General features: G+C 47.9%; 1 protein-coding gene across 1 annotated transcript in view; it reads left to right on the top strand.

Moving 5' to 3' along the window:
• The window catches only part of LOC129133776 (TOG array regulator of axonemal microtubules protein 2-like), a 30,666-nt gene extending 9,296 nt beyond the window's left edge, over positions 1-21,370 (top strand). The window contains exons 3-17 of the mRNA XM_077172728.1: positions 3,617-3,705; positions 4,642-4,819; positions 5,941-6,102; positions 6,725-6,857; positions 8,529-8,634; positions 9,370-9,605; positions 11,117-11,269; positions 12,466-12,583; positions 13,536-13,639; positions 15,394-15,598; positions 16,774-16,990; positions 18,073-18,159; positions 20,370-20,565; positions 20,707-20,782; positions 21,323-21,370. Of these exons, the coding sequence (XP_077028843.1) occupies positions 3,617-3,705; positions 4,642-4,819; positions 5,941-6,102; positions 6,725-6,857; positions 8,529-8,634; positions 9,370-9,605; positions 11,117-11,269; positions 12,466-12,583; positions 13,536-13,639; positions 15,394-15,598; positions 16,774-16,990; positions 18,073-18,159; positions 20,370-20,565; positions 20,707-20,782; positions 21,323-21,370 (2,108 nt within the window). The remainder of the gene's footprint in view (positions 1-3,616; positions 3,706-4,641; positions 4,820-5,940; positions 6,103-6,724; positions 6,858-8,528; positions 8,635-9,369; positions 9,606-11,116; positions 11,270-12,465; positions 12,584-13,535; positions 13,640-15,393; positions 15,599-16,773; positions 16,991-18,072; positions 18,160-20,369; positions 20,566-20,706; positions 20,783-21,322) is intronic.
• The last annotated feature ends 439 nt before the right edge of the window (positions 21,371-21,809 follow it).

Genomic DNA, 21,809 nt, shown 5'->3' with positions numbered 1-21,809 from the left:
TTGGCCCCTGAAATGCTGAGCTGGAAGAGGATACCTTCCTCTCCATCCTGCACATGTCTTTTATCTCCTGCAGCCTTTCTAGTGTCACAATTAGGGTAAAGAAAGCATTTATCATGAAATAAGAGATGTTCCCACTCCTTCCTCCTGCTTTTGAAGAAGAAAACCTTTCCTTGGGGCAGTTTCTGAGCTGAACCCTTTGAGATCTGAAGAGGATTCATGGACATTGCCTGGTTTTGCACTGGCAGAAATCTGGAAATTTCCTATGATAGAAAGTCCTGTTGAATTTTCCAATGAAGGAGAAAGAGCCTTCCAAATGGATGCAGCCTATGCAGGGTGTGAGTTTGTCATGCTGTGACAGCACAAGCCCACAGCCACCCATGGCAGGTTCACAGTGACAAATCTCTTGCCCAGCTCTCTCTGCCTGTGTCAGTGTTGCAGGCTGAGGCTGGGGCAGGAGATGCCTTCTGCCTTGTCCCTGTCCCTGCCTTGCCTGATCCTTGACAATTGGAATTGTGCCAGACAAAATGCAGTCCCTGGTGCATCTGGGTCAGGCAATGCTTTCAAGTTGAAAGCCCCAATGACACTGTTGTTGTTCCTGTGTCATCTCTGGGTGTGTAATGATAGGAGAGATGAGACTTGGAGAAATAATTCTGCTGATGCAGAAAAAGGGATCAGATCCCCTGGTTCCTTTGGGGATCAGGGTTAGTTCTGCCAAATCCTGGCTGTGGCCCCTTTGGAATGACTCCTTACTTGCTGATATGCAGCTGGAGTGCTTAATGCTCAGTAAGTAAGGTGACATTTTTGCTGGATCAATTCTGGACTAGAAATGACCTATCTCATTAAATCTTACCTGTCTCACTTTTATTACTGACCACAGCAGTGGTCAGGGTGAAGGAATCCAGGTTTAAGACACTCATCCTCCTTGGCTGCCATATGATTTTATTCTCTGTGTAGCCATGTAAAGAACTATTTCTCTTAATTCTAACTGCTCTGTTGGAGAGTATTTCAAAATGACCTACCCTCTGCTATTTCCATTAGGAATATTTTGAGTTGACAGTATTAGCCAAGATCAGAAATGTTTTGAGGCAGGTCATGTTTATGTTGTGTTTGGGTGTCTCTGCTGAAAAGACAGCAGGGGATAATAAACCCCTGGAACAAGTAAGTAGAGCAAAAATGGAACTTTGGGATGAACACTTTGTTCCCTACAAAGCCAGGCTCACAGAATACTGGGCACATCTAATGGAGAAAGCAAAGCTTCTTTTGCATCTAAAACGTGGTGCCATTGTTTGTGTCCCAGCACTTCTTTTGTTGTAAAGAGTAATATAAAATCCCAGAAATGCAAAACCTGACCTGGAATTCAGTGGGACCTACAGAAACAAAGGCCTTGAAAATTACTTTTGAAAACAATTACTTCCTTGCCAGTGTCAGATTCTAGAGAGCACAGTGAATTTCCAACTGTTTGGAAGGAAAGGGGTCCTGTAGTAGTGGGGAGGCAATGGGCACCACATGAACTAGTAGAGCCCTTCTCTCTTGGCTTGCCAGCTCCATATTGTTCAGAGAAATTAAACTGATGCTCATTTCATGAAAAATAAAAAAAACAAGCAATCTTTTCAGTAGCTAAAATATGCTTTGAATTCCTCACCCATTAGATGGGTTGATTGTAAAGGCATGAATTCAATTAACTCACTTCTTCTCTTGTACCTGAATGTCAGCTTCTTCTGAGCCTACAGCAAACACCCAGAGGAAGAAGGGAAAGAGCTCTTGGTGCAAGATAGGAGCTGGGATGGCTCTGTTCCCAGGGGAACTGGCTGACCTGTTGGGCTTGGAGCCTCCTGTGCCGCAGCCCGGCCTTGGGAATGGAGGTTGGGGCTCCCGGACGGCTCAGGGGCCTGGGCCCAGGAGCCCCGGCAGAGGCCGCGGAGCCGCGCAGGCCCCAGGGGCACTGCCAGGGAGGACAAGGACAGAGGGGAGGGGGGAGCTGGGCTGCTTGCTGGCAGCAGGAAGGGTCTTGTGGCAGCGCAGAGAGGCTGTGCACATTGCCAGGGAACAGCTGTGCCCTGCATGTGCCCCTGCAAGGAGCTGTGCTGCTGCCCCTGGAGCTGCAGGGCTGCTGAGCTGTGGGGCAGGCAGAGGAGCAGGAGGGTGCAGGTGCAGCTGAGCCATTCCTGGAGAGCACAGGGCTCTGGGCTCCCTGCTGTCCCAGGCAGCCCAGAGGCCAGGCTGTGCCTGTGCTAGCTCTGGGCAAGTGGCTCAGGGTTTTGCCCTGGCCTGCCTCAAGTGTCTGCCAGCAGGAGCATGTTTCCCTGTGCAGCTGTTTAGAAGTTTGCAGGAAATGTGTCCCATGAAATATGGAGCTTCAGATGCTTTAGATTGCATCGTCGCCTCTGTTATATTTTGTGTGTCCATTTTGCTGGCCTGACTGACAGCAGTGGTCCCAAGGAGATTACCTTGGGATCTGTAGTTTCCCTGCCAATATCCCAAAGGCTTTTACCTTCCAAGGCCCTCCTTTGAAAGAGCCACTAGTTAAGTCTCCTTTTTTTTATTATGCTGACCATTCTGCAGGGGCAAAAAGTCCTGATTTAAGACATTGCTTTTTTTCTACTGCGTTGCCACTTAATTTATCCTCTGTGAAGCTGTTGTATAGAATTGCAACTAGAAAATTATGATGGTGTTCACAGGGGTCTCAGGTTGAGGGAAGAGATGAGGATTTGACTCCATTGTTCAGAAGGCTTGATTTATTATTTTATGATATATATTACATTAAAACTATACTAAAAGAATAGAAGAAAAACTATACTAAAAGAATAGAAGAAAGGATTTCCTCAGAAGGATTTCCTCTGTGTCCGAGCCAGCTGACTGTGATTGGCCATAAATTAGAAACAACAACATGGGCCAATCACAGATCCACCTGTTGCATTCCACAGCAGCAGATAACCATTGTTTACATTTTGTTCCTGAGGCCTCTCAGCTTCTCAGGAGGAAAAATCCTAAGGAAAGGCTTTTTCATAAAAGATGTCTGTGACAGAAAATCAGCCTTTAGTCAGGCTGGCCCAAAAGTGGCCCAAGCTCATACAGTTTAGAATGAAAATCCTTGGGGAAAATGAAATATCTAGTGTCAAGAACACAGTTCACATTTGGGTAACACTCCTGCAATGCTCAGATTTTCTTTGAATGTCCTCTAAAATATTCCAACAAAAAGAAGACAATGTTGATCTAAATGCATCCAGGTATTAGAACCTGGGGCTTCTTTCAGGAACCAGAAAGATGATGCTTACTAAAATCAGTGTGAAAAAGGGCAGAAAAGAATCTCTGTCAAGAGCAATCTCTGTCTCTGCCCTTCTCTGTCAGACACAGAGGCTCTCCAGCCTGCAGGGGCTGAGGCCTTCACCATGCAGCAGGTTTCAGTCTGCTGGCCAACAGAGCCATGTCATGTCTGCTGCCAGTAGTCCTTCCCTTGGGAGAGGTTCCAGGCATTGTACCTTGCTGCTCTCAGTCACAATCTCTGTGTCTTGAGAGCTCTGCACTCTGGAACCTGTCTTGCCTGTTGCCCAGCATTGCATTTTTGGGGGCTTGAAGTCTGCCAGAGATTGACACAAAGCTTTGCTTCCATTCCCAGGCCGCCCACTGAGCCAGGCCAAGGAGACAGATCATCCCACCAGTCCTGGTCTAACGAGGGACAAAGAGCTGAGGGATGGCTTTGGAAAGGTAAGGGATAAGGACAGGGATGAGCAGACTTCCTTTCCTGTGGCTGTTTGGTGCTTGGCCCAAAATGTCACTGAAAATCATCATCTGCCACTCTTGGGGGATGGGGATTCCCTTGGGAATATATTGGACAGCTACAGAACCATTGCTTGGCTATTTCCAGTGGTGCCAAGGTCCCTGGTTTGGAGATGGTGCTAAGGTCATGCCAGAAGCATTCTTTATGTGCAAAGGCTGTTTTAGAGAAGTTCTGAATGACAGAGCAAGCTACACATCAGTGCACGTGGGCAAAGTGCACCCTCGAAAGCAGAGAAGCAAAGATTCTAATGTTGGGTGTAAGCAAGGCTGCAAAAGAAAATGGGAGAGGTTGATTTTTCCTGGTTACCTTTGTGGCTGTATCTCACAGCCCTCTCATTCTCAAGTTTTCTGCTCATTATCATCAGTGTTTCTGCAACTTGTTTTCACATGAATTCTCCTTTTGGTCTCCTGGTCTGAGAGACCAAGTCCTTCAGAGCCCTTCAGAGCTGAGTTGTTCAGAAGCCAGGAAGTGAGAAACAGCTGCAATTCCTGGCCATGAGTGTTAAGCAACAGCTCATTAGCCCTCCTTGCTGGGTATTGCACATGGTTTTTATTCTCCTGCCATGGCCTGTAGGAACTGAACTGCCTGCTCACTGGCCATGTCAGCTCTTCCTGTGTCTTGAAGCACTCCTATGACTTTGATGCTTCAAGCAGGGCTTCCTGACATAGGTTGCATTTGCAGCAGTGGAAGGTTGTGGCACTGAAGTGTTCCCCCTCACTGTGTGTAATTGCCAAGGTGAGGACAGGAGACATTCCTCTGAAACTATTGGAATGTGGCTGGAGCTGCACTGAAGCCTATGGCACTCTGTGGACTCTGTGCTCCTGATGAGATGTTGTGTGTGGTTTGTGTGTCTCTGCTTGCAGTCTATGATGTATTTCCATTGCACCCAGATCCGTGCTGCTTTGTGCATGTTGGCTCAAAAGAACTTGGAGCAGAAGGACGCAGAGCTTTTCAAGAGAGAGATGAAGAATAGGAGACAAAGGAAAACATCCTTGCAGCCTATTCCTGAGACAGTCGAGCCTGGGGATGCAGCTGAAGCAAGTAAGTGGTGGCTACACTTGTGGTGGTCCTTTTTGACCACTTGCTTGCCCTTTGCACAGCGTTGCAATCAGACTGGGGAGCTGTTCTGCTTGCATCTGAGTGGAAGCTTGCTTGGGATTTAATTCTGTTTCTCAAAGGAAAATACAGAGGCATGAAGTGTCTTGCCCATGACCTCACTGAGTCAGTAACAGAATATCAGCTTCCTCCCTTGACCTCTAAAGTCTTTTAGAGTAGAAAACTCTGTCTTGCAAAGTACACTGGGGCTTCAGACTCTCTCCTGGAGAGCAGCCTCCAGGGAAGGGGAGTCCAAAAGAATGCTTTTCAACCGGGGTGCAGCCTGGAAGAAACAAAATTCAGCTCCTTGTAATGAAGACACCAGAGATCCTTCTCCTGCCACTGCCTGCTGAGGAGCTGGTGCTGTAGAGCTGTGCTGAAGCCCCAGCCAGGGCTTCTGCTGTAGCCCCAGGAGGCAGCAGCGTTCCCGACTGAATCCCGGCTGAGGGGCTCTGCCTGCAGGGCTGTGAGCGCTGCCCGAGGGCGGCAGCGGGGCCCTGAGGAGGCAGCACTCAGCCCGAGGCCATCACGCAAGGTTATCTGCACTTTCCTTTGGCAACTGCCCCTGCCAGCCTCTGCAACAGGAGAACAAAGGCAAAGCAATGCTGGGTTTCATTGTTTCTTAGGGAAAGCATCACTGCAGTTTGGCTTTAAGCTAGAATAGGGTAGATTTAGATTAGACATAAGGGAGAAATTTTTTTATAATGAAGGGAATGAAAAGCTGGAAGGGTTTTCCCAGAGAAGCTGTTGTTGGTCCATCCTTGAAGGTGTTCAAGGCCATCTTACATGGGGCTCTGAGGAACCTGATCAGGATGAAGATGTCCCTGCTCACAGGAGCTGGACTAGATAGTGCTTAAAGGTGCCTTCCAACCCAAAATCTTCTAGGACTCTGTGCTCATTGTCCCATGTTAGTGTTATACTTGGTATAAAGTGGTATTTCATTGTTATACTTGAAGTTCTTTGGGATAACAAAGAGATGTTACGCAGCTCCAGCAAGTTTTCTGGCCCTTTCCATCATCGCCCTGTCCAGCATTCTCCCCTTACAAGCTCCTCTTTGGTCCCTGCAGCCTTTAGCCTACCACCTGTTGATGGCACAGCTTCTAGAGTGCAGAGAACACACCCTGGTGGTGCCTTGAAGAAGGAGGTCGTGAGGAAGCAGGACAATGTTCCCTTACTGCCCAATACACCCATCATCCATGGGGATGGCAGCTTCCCGCACAGCTCCTCAGGTAAGCCTGCTCCGTGGCAGCTTTTTCCACACGAGTTTGTCCTTGCACAAGGAGCACAAACTGCCTCCTGCCTCAGCCAGCACTGCTGGGATCTTGGCTTCATAGTCTGTCCTGAGAGTGAACAGCAAATCTACTTTTGAGTGACTCCAGCTTGGAAGTACTGGAGCAGTTGGTTCTTAGAGATCCATTGGAAAGTTGAGCTGAATAAAGTAGTGGTAAAGGCCTAAGCTCTGGCTTTTGCCCATCCTGATCATCCAAACTACAGCACTGGTGCCAGGAGGCAGCTGGGACTGCAGGGATGAGCTGCAGGGCAGTCTGCCAGGCTGTGCTCACTGTGCTTGTATGAGAACCACCAGGATCAGTTGTTCACTCACCATCTGGGCACCTGTGGCACTTGGGAGCTGGCGCTGCGGGGGCAATTGTCAGCTTCAGCCTGGAGCTGGGCCCAGCTGGGGGAGGCTGGGAGCAAGCAAGGAGCCCCAGGAGCCAGACAGCAGGGAAGCCTCTGAGCCAGCGCCAGTTTGTAGCACACGGAGCCCTGGCTGGGAGATGGGGCTGAGGCCGCTCCATGGCGGGGCCTTGCCCGGGGCTGCAGTGCCCATGGCCGACCCTCTCCTCACAGTGACCTCGCAGACGGCCCCTGGTGCCAAGCGCCGAGAGGAGCCGCTCCGTGGGCGTGGGCAGAAGGACAGAGCCTCTTCAGACCCACAGCAGTCCTTGCAGGAGGCGCTCTCCTTGCTGGGCAGCGATGACTGGTAAGAAAGGCCCCGTTCCCTCTGTGTCCCTCTCGGCGTTAAGGTCGGTCAGAAGCGTGTCTTGCTCGTGCCTCGGAGCCCCGAGAGCCCAGAGGGCCAAAGGGCACTGGTGAAACCCCTGCAGAGCAGGGAGAGGATGAAGATTGGAGAGCAGCCTTTTCTTGGCCTTGCTCTGCAGCAGTGCTGCAGCTGCAGCAGGCCCGTGCTGTTTCCTTGCTTTGCCTGCTGCTCCATGGAGCTGCAAAGGAAACCTTGAGGGAAGAGAGAAAGCTCTGGAAGGAGATGATTTGCTGGCTGAAGGCAGAAGCAGGATGGCAGCAGTTTTGAGTGTAGAGATTTGGGTGCCTTGGGCCACTGGCCTAGTGGGACTGAGTAAGATTCCTCTCTGCTCCCACTGCTGACAGCAATGGCAGGTGACAGGGTCTCCCTGTGACCTCCTGCATGGGAGTCCCAGAAGCAGCTCCAGGGAGTTCCTTTTTCTGAGAAATGGACTGAGTTGTGCTTTCAAGTCCCTCAGCCTGCCATTACTCCTGAAGGGCTCATGGCAGAAGAGAAGGAAAAAGAAAGAAAACCCTCTAGGAATCTTGCACTTTTGGAATTCAACTTTTTACCTCTCACTGCTTCATATGGACCTGAGATGTTTTGTCAATACTCCCAATGTGTCCCAAAATTATACACAGGCAGAAGGAGGCCCAGAGGTGATAACCCTACAAATTTTAGCTGATACTGGTTTTCTTTTTGATGTCTTTTTTTATCACTCCCTGGTGGATGCTTCATTCACACAGGGGTAAGGACTCCATTCACACTGGGATAAGCATGAAAAATCTGCCATGATGCATCTCCTTGTGGAATCACCTTTGTTTTGCCCTTTCACTTCTGCTTTCTCTTCCCCATTTCTCTTTGGTGCCCTGTGAGGTGCAGAGAGCTTCTGCAGGTGTGGGGGGTCTGGATGGCACTCAGGGGTGCCTGTGGGATCGGTCACCAGCCCTGGGCTGCAGCCCTGATGCCTCACAGACCTTCCTGTAGCTGAGGGCTTGCACAAAGCAAGTGCTCAGAGACAGAGTTGTTTGCCCCTTTTAAATAACTTGTTGCTGTTGTGGGGGTTGTTTTAGGTAGGGGGTTTTGGGAAAAGCCAGAGTTTGCCCAGAGTTTGCCCAGGGGTGGAATCTCCTGGGTCATCCTGCTGCTTTTTTGGGGAATGTGTGAGGTGGAGTGGAGGGGGTGACAGGGAGGCTGAGATTGTAGAGTGGAAACTCAGCTCCAGAGTGGCAGTGCAGACTCTCCCTGCTGAATGCCTGCTGGGGCTGACAAAGAAGGAAAATGCCCCAATAACAGCCCGGTGGCACTGTGCCTCAGGGACAGGTACAGGGAGGTGACAAGAAACAGCAGCATGGCCCGGTCTCACAGCTTCTAGGAAGCAGTGACAGAGGGGCCTCATGTGCCAGAGATTTCAGAAGGGCTGTCTTCTTAAATGGCCACTCTGAAACCCCTCTCTTTGCCTCTTGGGTTTGTGAATGCTTTTGACAGCCACAGCATCCTGGGGCAACGCGTTCCAGGATTTCAATAAGCACTCCTTGAAAAGCACCTCCCATTGTTCAACTGAGCTGCCAGCCTGGTCATTTCAGAGGGTGCTGCCTTGGTGGAGAGAAAAATCAATCTTCTGCCTTTCAGGGAGCTGAAGGAGAAGGGACTCTTCACCATCAAACACCTGGCTGGGTCCCATTCAGAGGTCCTGCTTTGTAGACTTCGTGACATTTGCTTGGCAGTTACCAGCGAGGTGAGAACATTGTTCTGAATTGTCCTCCATACTTCATACACGGTGTGTAGAGTAGGTATGTGCTTGCTCATCTCCATGTGTGCTCAAGGTCTGCCTTCATTTCTGGTTTTAGACCTGATATTTCTAATGTCTGTCAGCTATCTGTAGGATCCGTGGGTACATGCAGCTGTATCTACTGGCAGGTCAGGTATCTGACACTCATCTTTGATTGTGGTGCCTTTATAATGAAATGTGCAAAGGCAGAAACTGAGACACTAATAACATTATTTTCCAGAGTCCCAATCTCTGCCCAAACTGTAATTCAACACTGCAAATTATTCTGTAGACCAGAGCCTGTGTTTTCTGTTTCCTGGCTGAGTGCTTCAGCTGCTGGTGTTGCTTTTTTGAACAGGAGCACCTGACTCTTTTATCTTTATGACTTGTGCCTTTATGATCTGAAAGCAGCTCTTGCTTTAATTTTCTAGTAAAAGGGCCTAAAATCAAAGCTGTGGACATTTTAGAAGGGTTAAGTAGAACACTTTGGTCAAATTATTTTAGGCCTGCAGTAAGCAGGTCTGAGGCCAGAAATTGGTGCCAGAGTGAGTGCCTTTCTGTGCTTGTGCTCTCCTGCTCTTCATGTACTTTTATGTTCCTCTGGACACAGTGGGATGTGTTGTCATTTCCTGGGACTTCTGTTGAAGGCAACTGGTTTTCTTTTCAAGGTGATTCTTATACTTCCCCTCATGACTTCCCCAGGTGACCAACCTCCGTTCCAAGGTGTCCTACTCTGCCATTGTCACTCTGGGAGAACTCTTTGTGACCTTGAAGAAGGACATGGACTCTGAGGTGGATGAGGTTGCTCGGGTCCTTCTCCAGATGGTGTCCAACTCGCCAGAATTTGTTCAGAAAGCAGCCAGTCAGACCCTGGGGATCATGGTGGAGAATGTGACTCCTGCACGAGCAATGGCTGCTCTCATGGACATGGGAGTCAAGTAGGTTCTTCTTCTTTTAGTGATGTTCTTCACCTTCGTGTGTGTGGGAGGGAGAAGGGATGAGACAGAGAATGGGAATGGTGGGAGGGAAGGGTCCTGTATCCTGCATCTTCTGTGGACTCAGTGACTTGATTCTCCGACCACCCTCACTTCTTTCCTCTTGTCACCTATTTCTGCCCTCCTGCAGCCTATTATTAGTTCTCAGAATCACAGAACTGTAGAATATGGGGAGTCGGAAGGGGCCCATCAGGACCATCAAGTCCAGCTCCTGGCCTTGCACAGAACAGCCCAAGGGTCACACCAAGTGCCTGAGATTGTTGTCCAAATGCTTCTTCAACCCTGTCACCACTGTGACCACTGCCCTGGGGAGCCTGTTCCAGTGCCCAGCCACCCTCTGGGTGAAAAACCCTTTTTCCTGATATCCAAACTAAAGCTCCTCTGACTCAGCTTCCTGCTGCTTCCTGGAGTTCTCCCAGTCTGTCAGATTTTCCTAGATATGGTGACTGGTGGAGAAGGGAAAGTGCCTGCAAGGGCCAAGGATAGAGCCTTGTGCTTTTGTGGGAAGAGGGACAATTGCAATTGCAGCTGTGGGCAGTGTTTGGTATTTCACAGCACTAACCACAGAGGCCCTGGGGAAAACCACCTATCCTCATGATGCCATTAACTTGAGAAATGAGGAGGGTCCTTGCTGGGGCATGGAGCACATGGGGGACAATCTGCTGGGTGTGGCACAGCCTGCACAGCAGGGGCAGCTCCTGCCAAAGGAGTCTTGTATGACTTTCCTGGCCTTAGAGCTCTACTTTCCATTCAAACTGATGTTTCGTGTTAGCCTTGAGATGATGAATCACTCTAAAGGCACCTTCACAGGCTGAGTGCCATGGGACAGTTGAAGCAAATGCTGCCTTAAATGTTGGTGATAGTTCCCAAGAGACACTCTCTAGAACAGGACAGCCTGGCTAAACTGCCTGCCACCCTTTCCTCAGCTTTGGAATAGGGAAGAACATTCAGATGGATCCATTTCCAAGCCTCACAGAAGAAACAGGCTGCATTGCTGGATATTCTGCAACTTCATGGCCCACAATGTGTTTTCCCTGCATTTGTTATTTTCCAAAGTTCTGCAGATTTGGGGATAAATGGGTGGAAAGAGCCTCAATCCTGCTGCAGCTCTGTGTACTGGGTGCCCTCTGATGGGTCAGCATCAATTGTCCTTAATTTCTAAATTATTCATATGTCACCTATTTCTTTAATCTTTCTCAGAATAAATACTGAGAAAGAAATTGAGTATCAGACCGTGCAGGGAGGCTGAATTCCTCCCTCTTCTGTGCAGGCAGGCCTTGTGTACCATGCTAACTTTGTGTTTACCTGAGGACAGAACCTTCTGCAGGTGTCTGAAGGTGCAGGGAGAGCCCAGGCTCCTTCCCCCAGCAAGGGCAGGGAGCAGGCTCTGGCCAAGGCCTGTGCTGCTGCTGCTCCTGGTCCCTGTGGCCCAGGGTTTGCTCTCTCCTCCCCAGCAGCCGCCACGCCCCGGTGCGGAAGCGTGCGGCCGAACTCCTCCTGTCCCTGATGCAGAGAATTGGAGCCACCAAGCTCGCAGGCACAGCCAGGGCTGAGAGGCTGGCACACGTGGCAGGGAAGCTTGCTCAGGACTGTCACAAGGACACAAGGTAATGATCTTCATTTCACCTCCTAAAACAGCAAAACTGTTTTGTGTCTGGCTATAAAGGTGAAACCACAAAAGAGTGGAAACTAAAGGGAATATGAAGTTTCCTCATGGTGTGAATAATGGAATATGCTGAGTTGGAAGGGACCCTGATGGGGTCAAGTCCAGCTCCTGGCCATGTGCAGTGACCCCAAGAGTCACTCCATGTGCTTGAGAGCATTGTCCAAACACTTCTTGAGCTCTGTTAGCCTTGGCACTGTGACCACTGCTCTGTGTTGCCTGGGCAAATGGCTGTACTGGGAAACCTGAGGTTGGCCAGCAAAAAAGAACATTGCCAACTTTTTCCTGTGGTTTGAAGGATTCTTTAGTGAGATGAAAAGAGCTCAGATCAGCCAGTCCAACACTTTTGTTTGGCCTTAGGTGCACAACACAAAGCCAAAGTGTTGGCTAATGTTCATCACTGAAGGATCCCAAACATCCATTTCTCATTAACTTCAGACTTTCCTAGAAATATTTCAGGGGTCTTCAGCCAACATATTCAGTCTTTCTAAACCTGTTCTGCAGATTTCTAGAATGCTGTTATCTGTGGCTCAGTGAACTCCACATTTCTTCTTGAAGAAAACTGTGGCAAAATCAACCCAAACCACCAAAATCCCCTTCCTTTGATGATGAAATCCCCATTAATAGCTGCCAAGAACACCAGAGCAACTAGCTGCCCCTGTGCAAACACATAGTATAGAATAATCAATAGGATGCATGAGGTGTTTTGTTCTGGCTTCCCTGCCAGTTAAAGAAAGGCAAAATATTGTGCAATGGCAGCAAGACACTGCTAATAGGCTCTGACAACAAAGCAGATGTGTTTTGCTTGTTCCCTGAGATCCTTTGATGCCACAGAAGCACACCCACAGTTTCAGAGTGAAATGGTATTTTTCTGTTGCCCCACATTCTCCTCTTGCCTCTTGTGTTCAGCTGACAGCACTGTGCAGTGTCAAGTGAGGTAAATCTCCCTCTTTGCTGAGCAGGTAATGCCTTCTTGTGCAAGGATTGCACCTGATGAGTTTAAGGTATCAGCCTTTTCTGTTAACACTCTTCCTGTGTTTGTTCACTTTTCTTTTGTTTCCTTTCTTCCTTCATGCCTTCCTGCCTTCCTTTTTGCCTCCTTCCTTCCTTTCTTCTGTCCTCCCTTCCTTCCTTCCTTAGGCATTATGGACAGGAGATGGTGAAGATGTTGCTCAATCATCAACAATTTAAAAAGCTTTTGGAACAATCTCTTTCCACCTGTGACCTGGAAGATATTCTGACAAGAATTAAGAAGAAAGTAAGTGCTTGGCAGGAGAAATGTCTCCTTTGTGCAAGTATTGCTACTGCTAATATGAGATCAAACATACCCAATCTGTCTTTAGCTCATTCCTCTTCTGCTGAATCATTTTTCTCCTGGGAATGAGCTGTTAATCCTCAGCCTGTTCATCTGCAGATCACAAAGGAATTGATATTATTAGGGAAAAAGTGGGGTTTTGAATATTTTCAATATCGGTCACAAAGAGGAAAGGGAAAGAGGAGAAAATGGGTTTACATTTAAGCGTAAGCCTCCACCATGCTCTCCCTACTCTGCCCCTGTAAAGGAATTAAGTGAGAATTGTGCTCCTGAACATAACAGAGTCTTTGCAAAGGACACTGGAAATAGTAGTACCAAGAAAATTTGCAAATATACAAAAGATGTCCAAGTCAATCCTAGTTACTACAATTACTGTCTGTCTTTTGGGAATGCTGCCCTGCTGTCAAGCCCTGTGGAGCTGGAAGAAGCTTGGTGAATTCAGCAGCATCCAGTGGAAAATCCTTTGTTTGTTTGATGGGATTTTTCTATCGACATTACAGAAGGGAGCCTGCCTTTGTGCAGGCACAGGGAGAGTGACTGTTGAACCAAATCGACTTCCAACACAATGGGCCAACCCCCAAAGAGTCCAGTTTGTTCTGCTGCTTCCTTCACGAACACTCGTTGCCTGCCAGTTTGCATTATTCCCATTTATGCTCAAGACTAAGGAATTTGGGATTTTATATTGCTGCTCAGTCTGGTAGCACCCATAACCTGCCTTGGGCTACTGAAAACAAAGAGTTGGCATCACTGAATCTCTGGTCTGTTTCCATCTGTAAGTTAGGAAATGTTTCCCTAAGCCTTGGTAGCAGTGATCCTGGTTCTAATTTGTGTTTTCAACAGGGAATTTCCAATTTTATACTCCAAAGATTGATGGGGTTTCTCTATGTCTTTGTAGGGGATGGCAAACCAGAAGGGTGAAGGCCCATCTGTCAAGGAGCCGGTGAAGGAGAGGAACAGTGGCTCAAAGAAGCCCCAGGCCACGTTGTCTTCTAGCAAACGGTACTGAGCACTTTTGTTAGATGAGACAAAGCACATGACAAGCTTTACATGTCTCTTCCTCAGGAAAAACTTTCTGGCAGAGATGACCAGTGCCAGAGATTGTTTCCTTTCCCTACAAATGCTCTAGGATAAAAAATATCTACTTCTGCATTGTGCTGAACACAACTTCTCTGGAGGGGTTTCCACAAAAATGGAGAGACAAAAAGACACCCATTGGTTGCAGCTCAGACGATGCAGTGCAGTGGCAAGGGCAGTGTTGTGGAGGCTGGGAGAGGGCCAAGTTTCTGCTGCCTGACTTGGGACAAGTAAATTCAAACAGGGCTTTGTTTTCATCTGAGTGGAGTCTTTTTCAGATGGGTGTTTTGATGAGAAATCTCAGTCTGGAAGCAAGATGCCATTCCACAAAGATGCAGTTCTCATCCATGTGGTTTGGTCTGGCTGAATCATGGTTTTCTTACACTCAAACAGTATCAAGTTTGAGTAGTAAGGAGCAAGGCAATTCCTGAACAACTTCAGCCAACAGGTGTCTCAATGTGGACTTTTTGTCTTGATATTCCTGTCCTTCATGTAATTTGCTTGATGGACAGCATGTTTGGTTTATTTCCCCCTGTGCTGCAATCAGCATTTAAGACAGGAATTGCTCCTTGCTGTCTCTTTCATGGCAGTTGCAGAGCTGCTTGTACCTCTCCTCTGATAACAGAATTTAGCTCTGTCCTGCTCAGCAGTGGCAGGAAAGTGACCACATGCCTCAATAGCACAGCTAGCATCTTCCTGTGCTCATGGAAGAGACAGGTTGATCCAGGAGAATTGTTCCCAGTGGGTTTGTTAACCTGTGCATCTAGGCTCTAGGGAAGCAAATGAAATGTGAGTGGAGTGTAGTTCTGGGATGTCTGGCTTCCATTTTTATCTCTCTTACTGATTTTCTGAATCCTTCAAATATAGCCCTGTTTATCTGTTCAGATGCATCTGAGCTACTTTTCCAGATTGTCATGCCTGGTGTAGAGACACTTCTCCAGAGTTATGAGTTTCCTTATTCTAAGACACACATGTCCCTTATGAGGAAGCATTTAGACTTGGAAGCAGTGTCTCTCTTTCTCCACAAAGCAATGTGACCTGTGTGCCCTGGCAGCCATCTGAAGATAGATCAGATGCATCTCATCCTTGGTTTTCCTCAGTGAGCTCTGGCAAGAACATTACTTGCAGATTGTCTCCGGTAATCATTGTCATGAGGTCCACATTGTTCTTCAGACCCTCATGACTTTCCAGCTTGAAATCACATAAATTAGGAAAGCTGCTCAAGATGTTTTGCTCACAATTAACTGAAGGTATTGTCTGTGGCTGCAGCTCTCTCCATAGAGAGCAGCAGGCACAACTTTCCCAGGCATTGTCCTGGGGAAGGCTGTGAGAAGATCAGAGAAAAGAATCAGAAACAATTCTTATCTGCCCTTGCTGCGCCTGTTGTTGTGAACATGTGGAATGTGTTATAGAGATTTGTTTACTAAAGGGTAATTTCTTAATTGGCTACTGGTGATGGTGTTTTGGATTCAATTGACTAATCTGGTCTGTCTGTATCAGACTGTCTGTAAGGGTGATGAGTTTCTGTATAGTATAGTATAGTATAGTATAGTGTAATAAAGTGATTGATCAGCCTCAGCTTTCTGGAATCATGGAGTCAATGCTAATTATTTCCACGACGGGGATGCCATGCTACAATAATTATCACCAACAGGTCCTCATTTGGTTTTATTTTCCAGGGTGAAATCTCCCTCTGATGGACACCTCCTACACCGTGCAAAAGCCCAGGTCACGTCACCTCCAGCTGTGGAAGAAACGGAGCTGCTCCAGAAGCTTTACCATCTCCTGGAAGCCAAGGGGTTTCAGACAAGGATGGAAGGAGTGGAGCTCCTCCAAGACCTGTGCAAAACCAGCCCCCAGCTCATCTCCACCAACATTGTCCAAGTACGTAGGGTATCTTCACTGCTCCTTTCCTTTAGCTCCTTTCCTAAGCCTGTAGCAGTAAAGTTAATTCAGTGTGTCTTGGCACTCTGTCCTGGCTGTTTGGGACATGCTGGTCCCTCTTACCCAGACAAATGTAATTCAGGTCCAGTCTTCAGGACAAGTTATTTCAGTGCAGCTGTATTTGTCTGGCAGGTGCCTATTGATGCTGTTCATCAGATGATGGCAGAATTTTCTGCTGGTGTAACTGCTGCTGTCTCCTACTCCCAGTTGGGTTAAGTGAAGGAAATCCAGCCCCTGAAAGCATGGCAATTGTTCTCTAGACCAAAAATGGGTTTGCATAGGGAAGAGAAGTATCAGGCTGGGTTGGTTTAAACCCATTTGGTTTTTCAAAAACAACACTTCTATATACTCCATCTTGTCTTACACAGGCACAACTCTGGCTACTCATTTCCATCCTTGTTCCTATTCCTCTTGGTAAAGACAGTGCTCACCCTTCTTGGGGGGTCTTTTTTTCTCTTTGGAAAAGGATGGAAACAGCTAAGGACTCATCTCTGCCTTCTCCTCCCAGTAGCTGCTTTTTCCCTTTTTCCAGGAAAAGGTGCCTGATAATGTGGCTGTCAAGGGACTGAACCTGCTCTAATGAGAGCTGTACAGCACATTCCATTTCAGAAGTCCACCTGTTACTTAGAGAAATGGTCTGGATCCTGGAAGAGTTGATCAGAGCCCTGCACTTCTCCAGACACTGGCTCTGAGACAAACAAAATAAAACTTAGATCTTCTCCAGCCATGGTTTTGGCAAAATCATAACTGCCCTCAGTACTTGAGGCAACTGTATAGAAAACCAGGCATTGTAAACATCTGCTTCCATTCAAAGCAAAGGTACTCTTTAGCATTAATAAATGGAATTGATTTAATGATTTATAGATGGAGAGAAATACCATAGGGGCTACTCTGTCCCCAGCCCAACCTCTTAAAAACAGAAGAAAATCTTTCAACCAGCATGAGGTTGCGCCACTATTCCAGTGAGTGGCCCACAGGAAAACAGTGAAATTGTGCAAGCGAGTGCTGACCTGACAGAAAGGATCACTTTCATCTTTGACATTGCTGACTGCTACAGCCACTCTTCAGAGAAGGACATTTGAATCCAGCTTTCATGTTGCTTGTTCTCTTCACAGATTTTTGATTATTTTATCCTGAGAATATCTGACAGCCACAAGAAAGTGAAGCAGAGGGCGCTGGATGTGCTGGCTGAAATCACAGGAGTCCTGAAAGATGCCTTGAACCCAGTGATCATTGGTTTGGTGGAAGGAATAACAAAGAACCTGAACTCAAAGGATCCCAGGGTTCGTGGGGCAGCTGTGAAAGCACTGGAAGAATCCATTGCTCATTTGGGTAAGGCTGAGCCCTGGCAGGGACTCTCCTCAACTTCGTCTCTGTCTCTCCTGCACAAGAGAGCGCTGAGTGCCTTGACAGCTGCTCTTGTCTGTGGAACACTCCAGCTGACACCCACCAGAAGCTGTGCAGCTGCAGTCCTTATGCACCATCCCCAACAGGCTGGAATGTGCAGCAGCATTTCCCAACAGTCCCAGGAGCCCTTGGCTCTGTGCTGCTTGTCTGAAGAGCAAGTCCTGGGCTACAGCTTTGCTACAGTTCAGAGGCAAAGGGGGTTTGGAGTGTGCTTGGGCCCTGTCTGACTTCCCAAATGAACAGCTTTGCTGTTGGCATGAAGGGACACTGGCCCATCAGAGCTTCTGCAGAGCAGCCACCTGGGAGGCTCTACATTAGAGGCATCAGCTGCCTATTTTCCACTTTTCTTCTTTGTCTTCCATGTTCAAAGGGGAACTTATGATTCACCAAGTTCATTTCATTAGAACAAACAGGTATAAACCCAGCTGTCAATGATGCCTTGTTCCACATGTTGTTTTGCATGGGGCAAGATGGCCACAGCAATTAACTACATAGGCAAGGGCTGCTCTAAATTCCTCTGCCACACAGATTTATGTCAGCTCTGAGAATGCTCACTGGGGAAATATGCCTGAAAAAAGGAGTGTTGAAGAGGCAGGTCTTCAAGAGGAGTTTCCACTTTCTCCTCCCCAGCTGCTCTGTAAACTCAGGAACTGCCTGACTCAGTGCCTTTCTGTGACCCAAGTATGGGCTTCTTCCTTTTTGCTCTGGGATGCAAAACCTTTTCACTGCTTCCATGTGACTGAACTCTTGAGGTCCCTGATGTGAAATGTTTTAACATAGCTCCCGCTATAGCAGACAAGTTTGGATTTACAAATGTGAAAGGAGAGCTTTTCTTTTGGAATTTTAAACCCTGCCAAGCAGGCTGGAAGGAAAGAAGAAAAGGATTCAAAAATCCATAGAAATGTACTTTATTTTATAAAATGGGGTTGGCCCTGCCCTTTCCCTCCTCACTGTCCTTTCTCCTATGACCTGAGAAAAGTGAGCAGAACCATGTGTTTCCCTTGTAGATCAAGTGTCACTGCTGAAAGAGTTCAGCTACCAATGGAATCACCTGAGTGGCCAAGCTCTGCTGGATGTCACCGAGTGTATCACAGGTATGGCCTCCCCTTCTGAGCCAAGAGCTCTGCCCAGGGAGTATTGACAGGGAATGCCTGTGAACAGACAGCAGAGCAGCTCCTCCACATCAGGAGGTGCTGAGCTTGTCCCTGCTGCCCAATAGCCCAGGCAGGTGGATTTGGCAGGATTTCCCTGGCTGCTGCAGAGCTGGGCAGCATCTGAGATGGGGGCAGCGCTCGGCCTCAGGGCTGAGCTCTCACTGGGGCATCTCAGAACCACCTCCAGCAAAGGGAGGGGCTACAAATACCCCAGCTGGCTCCTCTCTGGGAAGCTCAGGGACATCTGTGATCTTTGAGGGGAAATGGTGACAAATGCTGTTTCAGGGCATCAGTTTGTTCTGTCCTCACAAAATTCTTGTTTTTCTGTTGGAAAGTTTTGAGGCTGAACCATGCAGAGCCTGGGGGTCACAGCTCAGGTCAAAACTCAACAGAGGTATCAGAGGCACGGGTTTAGTGCAAGGCAGCCTCTGGGGCACAGGGACAGAAGCAGAGTGCTGAGGCTCCCTGCCTGTGCTGTCCAAGTGGCTTGGACTGAGCCTTTCAGGGTGTGCAAACAGTGTCTGCCTGTGCCAGCGCTGTCCAAAAGCTACAAATGCAGCTGATAATTGATTCCTCAGAGGAGCTTGCTATGTCAGCAAGAGACAAGGAATGGAAAAAGGATAATCTCAATATATAGTAGAGAGGAGAATTGATCACCTTGCTTTACCTGGGGCTAAATCCACTGCTAATTATGCCAACATCATTGAATGCAAGGTTTAATACACTTTGTGTCTCCATTAGGAATCTCAAAAGGGCATGTTCAGTGACTGGGAATGTCAAAGGCCCTTTAAAGAGCATTTGAATAAAGTAGATCTCCAGCAATAGGGAATTTAGTTTAGCAGTTCTTTTGATCTCTTTTTCAAATAAAGGAATTAACCATAAATTAGGATTACTTTAGAAAGAGCAGATGTTGTCTCTGAGATTTAGTAGGAACAGACAGCTGTTCCTCACGTTCAGTAGTCACCGATGTCTTTAACTGCATTTAAACTCAAATTAATTCCCATTTTAAAATGGGTACCATAAAGGGTACCATAAACCTTTCCTGCTTAGCAAAATTGGTTTTGGGTACTTGCAGGAACTCTTTCAATGTTGATGACTGGTGGTGGATTAACAGCATTGAGAAAATGAAGTCTCTTCCACCACAGAATATTAAATGGCTGCTAGATAACATTTTGTCTGATCAGAAAATAAGAATGGTCTCCAGAGCCATTCAGGTTTTGGTCTCTCAGCCAAATCTGCCATGCAAGAAGCCTGTTGGTAGTAAATTTTTGTCTGTGTTTGATATAGTTCAGTTCAAAAAATGGGCAGAGAGCACATTTCAGAGACAATATGAGAAAACATTCGTGTTTTGGTTGCATTTCAGTCCCCTGTGTAGCATTTTTCTTTCTCTATGCCCCTATTTCAGTGGACATTAAAAGAAAAAATGCCATTAACATTGGGAGGGGAAGTGGCAATAAAATGTGGAGATGCTCAAATGCCACAGCAATGGGATCTGGGTAATTCTCTAAGACACCCTGAGGTTTGAAACAGCTGTTTCTTGGAAGCCCCAAAAGCATTCTGCCAAAGACACCAGCTGGTCACTGATGTTTCTAATCCAGCTGTCAAGGAGCAGCCATCTCTGGTGGGCTGGAGTTTTGAGGTGTGTTCTAATCCTGCCCTTTGCTGTGTGCCACTGAGCACAGGGAAGAGCCAGATTAGACATTTGGAACTTGACATCAAAGTTACAAAAATGGAATCATCCCTTTATTAGAAATCTCTCCATTTCCTCTCTATGGTGCATTTCCAAATCTTCAGTGTGGATTTAGACAAGTTCTTAATGGAAATAAAAGGCAGTTGGACGTTTCATTCATTGTTTATGCAGAAAGAGATTGTGAAATAATTTAATAAATGTGCAAAGTCTGCACAGGGACAAGGCTCTGGTTGGAGCAATTAGTCCTGAGGGGTTGGTGGTTCTGTTTCCAGGATGATCAGCTGCTTTGCCCGTTTCTGGATCAAGGGGCTCTGTGTGCTGTTTTGCTGATCTTGGCCAGAGAGGCTTGCCAGAAGCAAAAGCAGAGGTAGATCCTTGTTTGCATTGAGGTTGTGGCTAAGGAGCTGTGTCTCTGTCCCGGCAGTGCTTGTGCAGTGGGTCCATGCCAGGAGCCCTGCAGTCGTCCAGCGCGACGCCCTGCCCGTGCTCTGGTCCTTCCTGGAGAACAAGGCGCTGCCCGTGCGGAGCGCCAGTGTCCGCACCGTGGCCACCAAGCTCGCCTCTGCCCTCTACAAGGTGATGGGCACCCAGCTGAAGAAATGTGCTGCCAGCAAGCCTGCACACGTGCGGGAAAACCTCTCCAAAATGCTGGGCTGGTGAGGGCGAGATGTTATCCAGAAGGCTGAGGAAGCGCTGAGTTGGACACCTCCGGATTTGCCTTTTTAGCTGTGCCAAAAAAGATGAAATCCAAAGGAAGGGTTTGCATCTGCCCCTGCTCTCTCCATTGCCCTTCCTAGTCATGGCATGGGGGGCCTGAAGCAGCTCCAGGTGGAGGACAAGGTGAAGGGAATCATGGCTCAGCCTCACACAGAGGTGAGGGGGGAGCTGGGCCAGTCTCTGTTGGGAGGAAGGGTCCTGTGGCAGCGCAGAGAGGCTGTGCACATTGCCAGGGAACAGCTGTGCCCTGCATGTGCCCCTGCAAGGAGCTGTGCTGCTGCCAGTGCCCCTGGAGCTGCAGGGCTGCTGAGCTGTGGGGCAGGCAGAGGAGCAGGAGGGTGCAGGTGCAGCTGAGCCATTCCTGGAGAGCACAGGGCTCTGGGCTCCCTGCTGTCCCAGGGCAGCCCAGAGGCCAGGCTGTGCCTGTGCTAGCTCTGGGCAAGTGGCTCAGGGTTTTGCCCTGGCCTGCCTCAAGTGTCTGCCAGCAGGAGCATGTTTCCCTGTGCAGCTGTTTAGAAGTTGGCAGGAAATGTGTCCCATGAAATATGGAGCTTCTGATGCTTTAGGTTTGCATGGTGGCCGCTGCTAAGTTTGTGTCTCCATTTTGCAGATCTGGCTGGTTACAGTCTTACCGAGAAGTTTTCTCCAGACACTTCCGATGTTCCCTCACCCACAAAGTCCTTGCCTCCCGTCCAGAAGAGCTCTCTTTCCTCCAAGCTCAGGAAGAAGCTGCTGCCTGCATGAAGAGTGTTTGAAGAATAGGATTGATGCCTTAGGCTTCATAGTTACAGCTGTACATATGTTCTGATCTTTAGATGTAGTTTTGAATTAATGTGTTTTGATTGTATCTTTAAAATTTTTGACATATTTTTAACTATATATATTTTTGATGATGAAAAAAGTAAATAAACAAATAAAACTTAAATAAACCAAGAGGAGAATGTGAGACCAGGACCTGCTAGCCTAGGGATTATGGGAGTGCAGCTCACTCAATGTGCCAGTGTCTCACCACATCCTTTCCTCATTGGGCCTCTCCTCTTCCTCTTTGGCCATGTTTTCTTTGTGTCATTTGTGCTGCTCTTTGTTACTTGGCATTACAATGGGGCCACCATTGACCTGTTTGGGGACAATGGATCCAAAAGATCCTGTCTAGTCAAAGGTTTTCTACCTAGGTGTGTTCTGT

This window comes from Agelaius phoeniceus (assembly GCF_051311805.1).
Source record: "Agelaius phoeniceus isolate bAgePho1 chromosome W unlocalized genomic scaffold, bAgePho1.hap1 SUPER_W_unloc_1, whole genome shotgun sequence".
Classification (NCBI taxonomy): Eukaryota; Metazoa; Chordata; class Aves; order Passeriformes; family Icteridae; genus Agelaius; species Agelaius phoeniceus.
Note: the sequence above shows the minus strand (reverse complement) of the source record. Positions and strands in the feature narration are given on the sequence as shown.